At 44.0% G+C, this 14,303-nt stretch overlaps 1 protein-coding gene across 2 annotated transcripts; it reads left to right on the forward strand.

Annotated features, from left to right (window-relative positions):
• The first annotated feature begins 242 nt into the window (after nucleotides 1–242).
• LOC112979263 (uncharacterized) lies at nucleotides 243–12,798 on the forward strand. Of its 2 annotated transcripts, none has more exons than XM_026093283.2 (6): nucleotides 243–379; nucleotides 1,172–1,447; nucleotides 3,530–3,781; nucleotides 7,417–7,554; nucleotides 8,184–8,303; nucleotides 10,182–12,798. In XM_026093283.2, the coding sequence occupies exons 1-6, from the start codon at nucleotides 319–321 to the stop codon at nucleotides 10,340–10,342; spliced, it is 1,008 nt and encodes a 335-aa protein (XP_025949068.1). In that variant the 5' UTR covers nucleotides 243–318; the 3' UTR covers nucleotides 10,343–12,798. The 2 variants fall into 2 exon arrangements, with proteins under 2 accessions (XP_025949068.1, XP_025949069.1); XM_026093284.2 differs by lacking the exon at nucleotides 243–379 and adding an exon at nucleotides 957–1,018.
• Nucleotides 12,799–14,303: the final 1,505 nt, after the last annotated feature.

Here is a 14,303-nt window from a genome sequence, read left to right on the forward strand (position 1 = left end):
ACATCTGAACAGGTAAGTTGACCAGGAGAGCTTTTTCCCCTCCTCGCCTTTCAGTCCCATTCCCGCATTTGCAGCTGGCTCCAAGGTGCAAGACTTGCAAAGCACATTGCGGCTCATGTTGCTTGAGTCTGAGTTCAGTCACCCAAAACCTTGCAGGTCTATTTTGAAACATTATTCAATCTGTCCAGTATGGGTTTCTTTCTTCTTTTTTTTTTTTTTTTTTAATTCTTGCTTCTGACATCACTTCCTGAACACTATATTCACTGAGCTGTGTAGCCAGATCGTCTTCTCAGCATATGATGCAAGGAGCTCCTTAAAATGGATTTCAACTCTCCTTTTATCTTGCAGTGCCTGCTTGTGATAGTAACTGTTACTGATGGTAAGTGGGTTTTTTCCTTTATGAAACTGGCACAGATTTCTGTAGGTGAGCAGTCATCTTAATTTTTCTCTGAGGTCTTTAAAGGGCTCTACCAGGTTTGGGGAGACATCAAACAGTATAACTGCTAATGCATGAAAGAGGGCAGTCAGAACAAAGTAAGACAGATTTTTTTCAGTAAGCTAACGATAACTAACAGTATGGTACTTCCTCAGCGTACTGCATCTGTAATAGTGTTTCAGCAGCGAACTTAAGAGTCTTGTACGCAGAATGCTGGTTTGAGTTCCTAACACTCAGTATGACCTTGGGTCAGTCCCTGAGCGGCTGTTGCCCTGCCATTTACCTGTCTGGGATTTAAGTGCAGGGAATGTTAGTATACAGAGATACTGTGAGACTTGTCCACATTAAAACTGCAACAGTACTTCATGTCTGTGGGTAAGAAGAGCTGTGCAAGCAGCAGTAGTTTTTGCTACATCTGTACGAGGTACAGGGCATTAATGCTCTGAGGATCTCTCTTTCTCCTCAGTTCCTCATGTGAACCTCGAGGGGAGAAAATCACTGTTCAGACTTCTTGTTTCCCTGTGTGCATGGTGTGCATGTCACTGTCATGTTAGCAAGGGAAAAGGTCGGCCTTTATAGAAGGTATACTATCACCCCTCCCATTCTTCTCATTTTCAATTATTGGTGTCCCCAGCCTATTACTGGGGTGGAGTGGCCTTTTTGGGAGACAGATGGGGAAGAGGGGTGGATGAACATGGCAAGCTCACTGCCAATGCTCTGTGCTTCTCCTTTCAGCCTCTGCTTCCAGGATTGTTGCACTCAGTGGCAGCTCAGCAGTCTTTTCTCTGGGAATTCAAAGCCTGCAGAGCATCTCTGAAATGAGCAAAGGCAATGCAAAATGCTCAATGGCTGTGTTGAACAATACCTTGTTGGCCAAGTGTGGCACTTCTGCTAGATGTCTGAACTTGCAGAATGGCTCCCTGGTGCTGAGGAACGTGGAGAAAGAGGATGAAGGAGAATACGAGTTTGTTTTTCACAACACCAGCAGATCTTTTATGCTGGAAGTGTCTGGTAAGTGGTCTTGTTAGAAACAAATAGCTCTTGAACCCATGAGTTTGGCTGGAAGCTGCTACCTTGCATTTCTTCTTAAGAGACCTCTTGAGCTTGCAGGGAGCTATAGGTGCCTCTGGAGCAGCAGGCATAACTTTGTAAGCCTCTGGCACTGCAGGGAACAGTAATCATGTAAATCAAAGGATGCATTTTGCATCCATGTTATTAGTTTCCCCTCTCTGTTGAGCCTTATTTAAAGTAGGTAGTCATTTCAGGCATGTGCTATTTTTCTCCAACTTAAAAGACAGCAGCATGAAGTGTTTGTAAAATTGAGTCTATGCTATGTAGCTAGAGATTTCAGTCCATTTCCAGAGTACTCCTGATGACTCTCAAAAGCTCTCATTGTGCCTGGCACCATTTTGCTGCCTGTAGACAAGCTTTCCTAAGAAATTAACTCTACCTGACTTGGCTCTGAAAACCGGAGTTTGATGCATGTCTGTTTTGAGGTATGCTAGGTGCATTTTCCCACTGCTTCATGTAGTTAAGGAAAGGTATTAAAGGAATTCAAGTGTGACTTTCTGATTCTCAGCTGCCCACTTGCAGCTTAAATGTCAGCATTTTCCGGGTTTATTTAGAAATTAGCAATAGGTACCTTATCTTGCCAGTTTCTGTTTTGTCCTTTCTGTGGCCTCAGGATTGCTGCACCCCAGTCATTGGTCTGTGGAATAAAAAGACCACAGAATCAGTAAGTGGAAGAAGCAAAGTCACTGTAGTGACTCATTGCCTGGGGTAATACAGAGGAGGCTTAAGCAGGTTTTGCCCACTTCTGGATAGTACTCTAGATAACAAGTGACTGTTGTTCTGGTGCTTTTCTCTTTTATAGAGCTCTTTTACAGAGCTTTCATTTACACAGGTTTCTAAGAGAAACTGAAGCGTATGAGTTTAATGAAAATGTTAGAGCAAACTGAGCTTAGTGAAGACAAATGAATCCTTATGCTGTTCAAGTGCAAACAAGTGGAACTGCCACAGAGTAGGTCAAGGATGTGGCTCCTTGCCACAAAGATCAGGGGTTTAGAGGGGAGCTGGGCAAAGACTGCAGAAATAGCCTGGTTTTAACCTCTATTTCAGTGAGTCTACATTGTTTGTGAGCTTTTTTTCTCTTTCTGTCTTATTGCCATGTATAAGTTAGTGAAACAATTTCCCAGCGAAGGTAGTGAAATTTAGTTGAAGATGATGTCGTAGTTGAGCAAAGTGATTTCTTAACTTACATGAATGCTTGTTTGAATCAGAGTCTTCATTGTGATTCTTAGTGATGCTGTCAGAAAACCATACGACTTTGCTGCCTACTGTATGTTTGCAAAGTGTCAAATGTGGGAAAATAGGTTGGCTCCTTGTAATACACTAAAGGAGAGAAATTCAGGAAAATGTAAGATGATCAGTGATTCATTCCTTCAGTTTAAATTGTCCCGGTGTCCCCCTGTCTATCTACAGGTGTCTCGTGTTGGTACTTATGTTGGACATAGACTGCACTAATTTACATCCAAAAGGGAATAAGGGCCAGTGACAGCAAAAGTACATACCTCTCAGCAAGGGGAGGGCTGAATCTCCTCTGAAGCTACATTTCTCTACCAATTACAGAGAAGGCCTGTGGCCGCCAGATGCTTAAAGTGCATCTACAGTCTTTAGTTCATGGGCTGATACTTTGAACTCTTCATTTTCAACAACGAAAAAGAAGAGACACCACATTTTTGTGGAATGCAAATACATTTAACATTGAAGTAGATGATATCTCTCAGAACAGGAGATATCAAAGTCTGTTCTAATTAATCTGATATAACTTGTGTCAGGTTACTTTAAGAAAACAGGAACCAAAAGTCACTAACAGGGTTGAGTGAGCACTGCTTTATTACCAGGCTGAGAGCAGACACTGAAAAGTCTAATTCAGTCTGGTGACTTACTTCTGTGCTCCCTCGCTAATAGCAAATGTGGTGGTAGTAGGACCACTGGTAAGGGAAAGTCCTTTCTAGCTCACATTTGCTGCTGAGTCAACTCAATGTATCTCTCTTCCCTTCCCATCCCCTTACTCCTGTGTTGCATGACCAGAGCCAGCCATTAGTATCCGGTGCTTCCCTAATGGGACTGGAGAGTTGTCCTGTGATGTGATTGGCAATGAGAGCACTGGGTTTATGTGGCTGCTGAATGGTGCTGCACTGGATGCCCCGGAGGCTTGCGTTAAGGATGGTGGGAAGAAGGTTCGCCTGGACAAAACTGTGCCTGGGGACTTTGTCTGCGAGATTCACCGTGGGAATGGCATCACTAGGAGCAGACCCATTGCGCTGTCTTGTGACTACTATGGTGAGTAACAGCAGCCACAGAATATCTCCTTTCAATCTCTGTAAAGGAAAGTAAAGGAAATCAAAGGAGTTGTTGCTGTCTGTGTGAGAACGAACTCTCCTGTCCTCTGACAGCTGCCTTCTAGAATTGCCACATTCTCCCTTTAAAAAGCATCCCTTCGACTTCCTCTCTTTCTTCCTGCTCTATCTCACACTGACGCAACCTGCAATCACAGAAGGGGTGAAATTGTGTTCAGGAGGTCCTTTTACCCAATCCTGCTCCAAGGAAGGATCTTTATATTTGTGTTTTTCTACTTCCCAGTGATGGAGCTCTTACCCTCCTACGTGCTGATCCTCTATGTCAGTTTAGAAACGCAGGTTGCTTCCTACTCTGACATTCATCCATTACCCAGTCAGCCTTCCAGTTTCTGCAGCATCCACTAACTCAGCCCTTTGCTGTTGGATTCAGCTGAGATATTTTGTGTTGTCTCTTTTTTGCTTTTCTAGACAAACTGCACAAAGATATACCAGAGCATAAGTGTCTTACCAAACCACATCATCAGAGGTTTGTTTATCATCACCATTTGTTTAGAAAATGCAGGGTGTTTCCCTACACAGGGACATATGAAAAGGCTGTGATTTTATTCATTCGCAAGTCATGCGTAAGTGCTGGCTATTCTGCTTGAATGAGGCCGCAGTTTAATGAGAAAGTAAATCCGGATCCTGAAAGTGATCAAAACCATTAGAACCTCATGATGCAAAGCAGTGGTCTGTATTGTCAGTTCACATTTATTAAAAATTATTGATTTGGTAACTTTGGGTGTGATTTTACTTGTACCTCCAGCAGTGAAAATTTTTGTCCTGTGAGCAAAGATGACCATCAATACTATTTCAAGTGACGTTATTTAACCATAATGGTTTTGACTAACTTACTTGTAATCAGTGTAACTTAATCCAGCTTTGCTGTTAAAGAAATTGTACTGTGTAATAGCCCTTGGTGTCCCGCAAGACACTACCATTTCAGAAATCGTCTGAGTCACTCTATAACAAATCCAGTATTGTCTGTTCTTCTATAGTCTGCATATAGTTACTAGGAAGGAAAAATGCTGACATACACCCTATATCACGTGTTCTGGCATTCAGTAGAAATGCTGTGGGCTGTTCATAGCTGATCTCATCATTGTTCCTGGCTGATCTGTACAGGTTTGGCATTTGGGATTGCGGAATAGTGATCTTAATTTTGTCCAGTTAAATTGGTCAAAGGCTTTTCAGCATAGTCAGGTCCAGAAGTCAGCTGAGGCACTGGGGAACAAAGATGTAAAAGACCATTAGCTCTGAATCAAGCCCAGTGATAAACAATGTGAATGCTGACAGTTACCACTCTTTACTCTGGGTGGCTGCCTCTGTCCTGGGTGAAATATCAGTTCCCAGTTTCTTCCTCAGAAGCCCACAAGGGAATTCAGTGATAGCTCTGCTGGGATGAACACATGCATGAACGTGTTTTTGGAAGGATATGAAAGCAAGAAACTAGTAGCAGTTCTATCTTTTTGTGACCAAATGCAACCATGTTCGTAAAAAGTGAACTAAAGCAGTTATGGATACCAGCAAAATGAATTAAAGCGATAAATGAGTTCAATTAAATTAATTAAAGACAAATTCATTATTTTTGTGGGTCATTACTTGCTCCAGGCAAATGGCTGAATATAATTTTCCCACAGTTGTTCTGCTATATGTGTAAGGTATATGTAAAAGCACTTATTTGGGCAACCTGCTGGCTGATGAAATTCATTCTGAGTAATAGTTAACATAAAACACTTCAGCAGAAATATTCTACACAAAGGGCTCTGATTATGCAGGATCTAAAACCAATGGTTCAGAAGTTAACAAGTCAACGTATGAATCAATAAAATCCTTTTATGTGTTTTATTATTGCTTGTTGTGTTTCCAATTTTTAATACATTTTATCTCAAAATGGCCCTTTTAACAAATGGCAATGTTTGAGGAAGAAATATTCAGGAAAATATTAGCAGCTTATACTTGCACCTTTGACAATATTCTTTAGGCTTTCATCAAAAATGAAACAATGATTAGGAAAATGATTTTTCATTTGTTAAAGTTTAATTTTGAGAGAGACTGGAATAAGCAATTTGAAAATGTAACTTTTTGCACGTAGAAGTGGCTGCCTGCAGTTGTTCTTACTGTTCTTCCAAGTGTGTGGAATATTACATTGTGTGGTATGTCTTGGCACAGTTTGAAATGTTTCCAAATCTTTTGGGATACACAGCTATTTGTACATAGCAATTTGTGCTGCATTCAAGCTCCACATTAGCTGATGTGTTTTTACCATGCTATGCAAATGTGTTCAGCTTTGTAGAACAGGTGAATTGTGGTAGTGCAGCTGTGTTACATCCAGTTCAGCAACTAGGTCGTCTTGAGCTGTCCTAGAGAGATCTGAATGGCCTTGCTCTGAATTTACCCACTCTTATTAAGAGAGATGCAAGGTAAGTGAAGAAATACTCTGTTTAGGTAGGCAGTCTATTTACTAACTGTTCAGCCTAGCTAAGCAAGCTACTGTAGTTAGTCTGCATAGTTACTCACACAAAAGGATAAGTCTTGTTCGAAGCGAGAGAACAGCAGTTGAAAAGAGGCCAAATGATTATAAAAGTGATGGCTTAGGTTTACAGTACTTCTAAGCAATTTGTGGTATAGTGATATTTGAGCTGTATGGTGTGTATCTGCTCCCCCCCCCCCCCCTTTTTTGTATTGGGGAGAAGAGTTTTCCTACTGACTGCCCCCAGTTGGAACAAATCATCTAATAAAAGGGCTCTGTATGGATGTCTTTTCTATAAGTCTGCAATGCCCTCTACCTGCCTCTCTACTCATTTGCTCTACAGCTGTAATGTACATGCAGGTCTGACCTATCAAAATGCATGTATCTGAGCAACCCTGAGCAAGGGACTGTGAGTAGGGTAATAATTACCACCAACCTGTGTGTGGCCTTCTGCTCAGTCATCTGCAGCCTTGGCCTCCTGCTAGGAGTTTGGTGTGATCTCAGGTGGGGAAGGGGAATAAAGAAAAGTCCTTCCATGAGCAGCAATTAAGTTGGTTTCTTATGGCTCTGACCCTGGTGGCTGGATTCTTTGGTGTCTGATAAAGTGCAGTCTTTGATCAGACTTCCCTTGAGGTTGTCGCAGTCTTAATATTGCTGTTTTACGTGGATTCTCTGGGGCCTAATATGAGCTGAGCTCTGCAGCTTTCAGCAGTAGATACTAGTTTGGGTTTCTCTCCTCTTTTTGGACTGCTTATTTCCATAAAACTTTCTCAAATACACTATCTTTCAAGTGAGCACCTTCTCTATTACATTTGCTTGAAACTTGTGAATTATTTTCAATGTTATTAGGCTGAGTAGGGAGAAGCAGACAGATATGCACAGATAGCATAATTGCAGAAGCCTCTTAATGAAAAATTCCGTACTGTAATTAAATGATGTGTCATAAATTATTATGTGCCACAGTGCATGATTTCTCTTTCGCTCCTCTGTTCCAGACCAAACTTACAGTAATGCCCACAGGTTCTAATCTAAATGCTGGGTTTCTCCAGTTTTGAGAAAGAAGCCTGTCCACCCTGGTAACTAAAAATGCTGCATTCTTCCTGCAGGAGACCTGCTACAGAATCCGTGGTTCTTTTACATCCTGTCAGGATGTGCAGGAGGTGCAGTCGTTCTGGTCATTATTGTGTCTTCAATTATATGTTGCTGCATGAAGAGGAAACACAGGTTCATCCCAGTGCCTTCAGGTGAGTGGAGAACACTGTCTCTTGGGATGAGTTTCATGAAGTACTGAGTCTATGCAGGCTGGGGTTGAAACAGCAGCAGTATAAAACGGGCCTCAACTCTGTAGCTGCTCTTGTCTTCCATTTAGCCCTCCCTGGCTGGGCCCAGTGGAGTAGAAACCTGCTCACTGATAGGCAAGTGTTACATCCAGCATGGTCTTGAAGAAAACCTTACTTTTCCTTTTTTTCACCTCATACTTGCTACTGTGTGCTTCTGGCCAGAAAGAAACAGCAAAACCTTTTCTATGGGCAAAAAAAGTCAGCCTCATTCTTCAGCTCAGGTCTCCTCCTGTTGGAGGACCTGAATGCTACTGATGACAGATCTTTGTTGGTGCCAGTCCCTGTGTGCTCTTTGCTCAGGCCCACCTGGGCCACCTGAAGCTCCGATCCTGCTAGCGCAGTTAAGCCAGTATCTGGCAGGTTGGTAGTGGCCCTCTGAACTTGGCGTCTGTCTACTCTGGGAATGGAGCCAGCGCCATGTTAGGAGGAGACACAAGTGTGTGTTTACAGTGCAGCTCTGCGGTGAGTATGCCTGGCCAGTGGAATGTTGGGGGGAACCTCTTTCATTCAGGTCTCTGATTTCCCTTTTACAGAGGAGGAAAAGGATGACGGAGTAACGATGTCGGTGGTCTCCAGTGAAGGTGTAAAGAGTCCCCCCAATGGAGATCATGTTGATGTTCAAGCTGTCCAAACTGACTGCCCTCTACAGCCTGGTGGGTCCAGTGACTTGTTTGAAATTAGATGAATAACCTGTTTAGGAGAGTGAAGGACAAAATGGACATATGTGACTGATGGGGGAGGAGCTGATTGGAAAAGTGTGACTAAGTGTAGGGAAGATACTCTGTCTCCTCAAGACAACAGAGGTTTCAGCAGGTCATATATCTGTATATTACTTGTGCTCTGTTTCTGCAAATGAGTAGCTCTTGCCTTCACCCAGCTGTGAGAAGTAGTGGCAGCAGAGGGTGTTGCCAGCAGATTACAGCCTGTCTGTTGTGCTATCCCGTGTGCTAAAATATGCCTGTCTTTAAAAAGAAAGCAACTCCCCTGAAGTTCAGCAGCTCTTCTGCAATTTTTAATCACCCCCTCTCTACTCATCAGTTACACTTTATAAGAATCAGTTGTCTTCAGGACAGCATTTACCACTATGCTGAGCTGTAAACAGCTAAATTCCGTCAAAGTCAGACTCTTACGTGGTTCCTTAAATTCGTGCTAAAGTAGGAATACAGTCACATTTTAAATCCTTCAAATAAATCAGGAGTTAAAAATAAAGCTTTAATATGGTATGGTCAAGTGAATGCAGTGCTAAAAGCCTTTCAGAAATCTGCTCTGAATGCTTCATACTAATGCTCCACTTTTGCTTTACATTTCCTCAGTTTTATTTCATAAACATGAAGGCTGGCAGCACCTTCCCCAGTAATGCATCATCAGCTGAAGTAGCTCTAGCAGAGGCATTGTTAATTCAAGCAACATTACATAGGTCAAAAGTGTGGTCTCAGCTCTGCTGTCTCCACCTCTGTCCTTCACTGTACCATACACAGCCTCTCAGCAGCTCAGCTGTCCTTTTACATGAGGTATCCTTGCCTTGCCTTCAATATCCTAAAATGCTACTGATGAGCATGGCACAACAAAGAAACTAAGATGTGGTAAGTCATCCAGGTCACTGTTCAATTTTTATTACTAGCATATAAAAAAATGTAGAGATAATTTATAATTAAAAAAAACAAACATGTGGTCAGTTTGACTAACAAAACATTCTATAGTTAAATTTTCTACAAACAAGCTAGCAAAAGCAGAGATGCATGTGCAAAAAGTTCAGGTGAGAACATACTAAATATTTGTACTTCAGCTAACTTTTATTACTCAGATGTAACTGAATTGATTCGGCTTTAGGATTTCTTTTAAATGGCTTTCTGGCCTTTTGGGCCCAGGGGGTTTCGGCACCATGATGAAGAGATGGAGAACATCATGGTGAACCAGTCAGGAAATGAGCACTTAAAAGTGAAATTTGGTTCTGTCACTGCTTGTAGAAGCTGCCCTGAAAGATTCCTTCCAAAGCACATCACCTTAAATTTGTGCTGCCAAAATGTTTGGAAGGGTTGAATGACAATCAAAAAGCAAAAGAGAATGATGTTAGGAGAGAGAGCAACAGATGGAGAGATCTCTAAAGGAAAAAGGGGTGTGTTTGGTCCAGACGTTTGAAAATACATGCAAAGGTGACATGGCAGAGAGGGTTACCAAGGGAGGCTGTCCCACGAAGGTTTTGTCATTCCAACAGTGATCAGAAGGGACATGGAGGAGGGATGGAGAAGCTCTTTTTATGCAAGAAGGAGCAGATGAGAGGAATATGGGAGTAAATGAGAATGAAGGCAATGCTGAGCAGGATGGGCAGTTGGCATGTGGGGTCCTGCAGCACACACAAGTTCCTGGCAAGAGATTGAGCAGGAGTGCTGGCACATGCTGGAGAAGCCTGGGGAGCTGGGACTGGACTGGTTAGGCAGACTGTAGCTTTAGGCAAAGCAAGGGTGGGAGGATTTCCATGGAGATGGGTATGGGTCCATGCATTTATAAACCATTTCTCACTTCTTTTCCAGATGCTGCCCAGACTGGTCAAGGTCTTGAGCCCCAACGCTTGGTGGAAGAAAATTTCCCGGTGGAGGTTGAGCCTGAGGAAATGCCAGACCCAGAGGTCATAGTTGATGTTGAAAGCCAAGGGAATGCATCAGATTGTTTCCCAGATCCAACTGATGCCTGATCTGACACACTTGCTGTCCAATTCTGTCCTGAAGCCTACGGCACCCGTCCTTTGCATCCCATAGTCTCATTGTGTGTAAGAATAGATCTGGAAAATTACACTGCGGGAAAGCCTGGAGGCGTCAGGCCTGCTAACTTCATTTAAAAAAAAAGTAGGTGCCTGGCTTCACGGCTGTGCAGCTTCAGGCTGACAGGTTCTCCAGCAGATAAAACTGGCAGCTCCTTTATGCTTTGTCCACTAATAGATCTGCACTTGAACAGTGGAGCCATAGAGGACAGCCTGAAATAAGATGGGTGATCCCTCCTGCTCCCCGCCCACCCCATGCCCTTCTATGTCTTTGCCAACCTGCGGTTCCTGAAAGGGACAGGCATGACGGGCAGATTGAAGCAGCATGCCAGTCCCAGACCAAAACAAGGATCTGCCAGTAATTTCCTGAGAAATCCTGTTCTTAGGAGATTTCCAGACATGTTTCACATGCTCTGCAAAGGTTTCAGCACCTGGCAGAGGTTTTTCAGCTAAGTATCTTATGCTTTTCTGAATCCCTCCTCTGAGCTCCAAACTGCTTTGTACTTAGGCCTTTGCTACTTACTGTGAGGTCAGGAAACATGATACAGACTGTGACTGTTTGCATACAAATCGCAAAAGATGTCAGCTTGCTAATGTTTTGCTGTGCTGTGATGGTTGGGGGGCTGGTGGTTACCCTTCACCACAGGTTAACTGCTTGGATGAGTGAGTTAAAACAGCTGAATCACTAGCTTACTTGCCTTCAGCAGAAGAGTTCCTGGGGGCTTGGATGTGTAATTTTGGCAGGAGCATAGATTATTATACCGAGATCATTCATCAGTGCGAGCGTTAGAGCATTAGTGCCTTTAGTGTAATGGTTTAGTTACTGCGAGCTGTTTAAGCTGGCCAGTGGCCTGTGTATGTAGGTTTTTTCTATGCTGTTTTATCTACACAGACAGTAGCAGTTTATAGACTCTCTTAAGTCTTGCTGCTATGCACATTGGTGCTACCTGTTCTGCTTAGAGATTGAGGAGTGGAGCAGGTGGGATAGACCTGCAAGGAGAGAGCAAGGACTGGGTCCTGGGCAGCAGGTAGCTGAGTCGCTGGCAAGGCTGCCAGGGGCTGCAGGACACGCTGTCAGAACACGGGTTTTACCATTTAAGAGTATTTTGGTAATAAGAAGCAAGGCCCATTGGTGTTTAAACTATGTGCCAGCCTTGGACTGGAAAGGCATGGTTGAGTACAAAGCAGAACTGAAATGCATGGAGAGGTGTGTGTTGCATTTCTCTTTCTGCTCATGTTGTTTTGTTGATTTTTGTCATCATGCTGATATTGTATCCTGAATCCATTAGAAACAGATTTAAGATTTGCTTTGTAAATACCACCCAACAAGGTCTACGAGTACCCCAGTGAAGAAGAAAGCAAAAGCTTGCCAAACACTTCCTCTCCCCTCATGGGGGAGCTGGCAGGACAGCTACATGCTTACACAAAAGTCTTTTATGTCTCCGTTCATGGAAAAGCTTTGTATTGGTTATACCCAGCCAAAGACTGTGCTTGTTGTGGTTTCTTTATTCTAAGACTTTGTTTTAAAGATTTTTGGATTTTGTGTGCTATGTTGGTGGTGATTCAGCCTATCTGTGCTTTCTAGGGATGCTGTAGTAATCAGATTTTCAGCAGCAAGAGGGGGATAATTCTTTTTCTCATGGTGCTGTGTTGTCTCCTTTCAGTACGAACATTCCTCAAAGGCCGCGAGTTAAATGATAAAAATGTGATGCTGAGTGCTTGGGATGGCATGGTGCACTGCCTAGAGAGAGAGACCGCAACTGCCTTTACGTAGCACAAGCAGCACTGAGCAATTGGGGGCCAGAGCAACAGAAACTGGGAGATGTAGTCAGCTTTGGTTTTGTTTCTCTTCTGCACTTTCTGGCTGGCACAGGCAGGGGACAGCCAACTCCAACAGATGCTTAACCTTGGGGGCTGAATAGTGCTCTGAGTCACACTGGAAAAGATGTATTTCAGACATTGCAAGTGGGGTGAGGTGTCGGAGCTGGGCCAACCTGCTCTGCTGGGCTGCTGCATCCCAGGTGCATCCTGCCCTAGTGCCATCATGCTGCTGTCAGCCCTGGGAGGGCTGTGAGCAAGCCCTGGCCTAGGTATGCTGTGACAGTACTGTCACTAGTGTAATCCTTGTCTGGGGAGGTTTTTCCCATTGAGATAGGAATCCAAGACTTCAGCCATCTTTAGGAAGCAGATCATGTTGGTCTTCCTTACTTCTTCTCTGAAGTGCCTGTGTGGCAGCTGGGTAAAGATTGCTGTTGCTGTGGGGTCAGGAGAATATTTGTGTATTCTGTACTTAAATTGTACATGTTCATGCCCAGCTCTTCTCATCTTGTGTTTTTTTTTTCTGCAGAATGATTTTGTTCCTAATAAAAGTATCTGTTTTCTAACTTGTATTGGAAATGTTTAAGTTCTGTTATTTAATAAATGTTTCTTTATGGTTTTCACTGAAAATGCAAGGAATGGTTTCCATATTTCCACTTGGCCAAAAAAGGAGAGACGGTGACAACTTAAATTCACTAGAGCCGACTGCGGATAGTTTAAGGAACAGAGATCAGAGGGACGGACACTTGTTTACAAGTCCTGGAAAGGCTGTAGGACAGTGGCATGTAGCTTGTTCCCATCAGTGTGTGTGTGTGTGCATGCGTGTGTGTGTCTGCACATCTATGTGTGCTAGCAGCACACTAAGCCTGGCTCTGGTGTGTTGCTGAACTGTGAGGTGCAAAGGGGTGCAGGGAGATGGCCTCACTTTGGGACCAAACAGGGAATGGCTATCATGAGTGTTAACATTCCTGCTTGCTATTTGTTGTGCAGAAGTTCTTTATCCATCTGTGTTTTTTTTTCTTTTCGGTGACACCTCTTACCTTAGCTGTGAGAGGGGATGTTTGCCTACTTTTTTTTTTTTTTTCCCTTGCAAGGAAGAGGTGAAACACTTTGGCACTCTCACACTAGCCTATAGACCAGTGGACCCAGACAATGGGTAAAATCAATGTCCTGGTTGTCCCTGATCATATAAAATCACTTGACTTTACCATTATAGGGTTAGCCCTGGAACAGTGGCACGGTTGGACATGAGTGATCCTGACCTGTCACCTGTGACCTCAGCACCTCAAGGAGTCACCCACCTGGATTTGCTGTTGCTTTCCAGCCCAGATGTGGCACTGCATCACCCAGACAAGAGAGAGGATGCTGTTTGGACTGGGGCTGTCTCTCAGAGTAACAGGAGTGTATGGATGTATATGTTGCTGTCAGGAATTTCACTGGAAACCAGGATCTCTGTGCTGCCTCTTCAGGGTTTCTGGCAGCCTTGGTGAGGCCATGCTGTGCCAGTCCTGTCCTCTCTGGGTTGTTGAGGGAGCCAGGGTGGCTGTAGGATGAGGATACCATCATCCTACATACGCTCCTGGCTCCTGGTCATGGGGGGCTGTGCGATGTCACTGCTAGGGGCTGTGGCTAGGTGGGCTGGAGGGAGGCTCTCAACAGCATGGACCTGGCCCTTGGTGCCTGGGTGCCTGTGTGTGCTGCTGGTCTCCAGTCGGGAGGTGGTGCTTTCCAGGGGAGGGCAGCTCAGCGGGAGCTGCTGCTTGGACTGTTCCCTCCACCTGCTGGTGCGGGTGGGCCAGGCACCTAGGTCCTGGCACCCAGCTCTCCCTGGCTGTGAGGGGCTGGAAGTGGGGCAGGGTCCATTGCTATGCTAATTGAGTGCTGGTGGGACAAAGGGAGCTCTGTGCTGTGGGAAATGTGGGTATTTGGGGATATGGTTTCTTTCCAAACTGAGACAAGCCACCAGTGATTTATAGCACTCTACGGAGTTGGCATTTAGATTTGACTCCATGTCAGTTTTGTAGTGTGAAGAGAAAAATCTCACTCCTCTTGTAGCATATGCTAAGCAATAAATGAC

Source organism: Dromaius novaehollandiae, chromosome 1 (assembly GCF_036370855.1).
Source record: "Dromaius novaehollandiae isolate bDroNov1 chromosome 1, bDroNov1.hap1, whole genome shotgun sequence".
NCBI classification, from domain to species: domain Eukaryota; kingdom Metazoa; phylum Chordata; class Aves; order Casuariiformes; family Dromaiidae; genus Dromaius; species Dromaius novaehollandiae.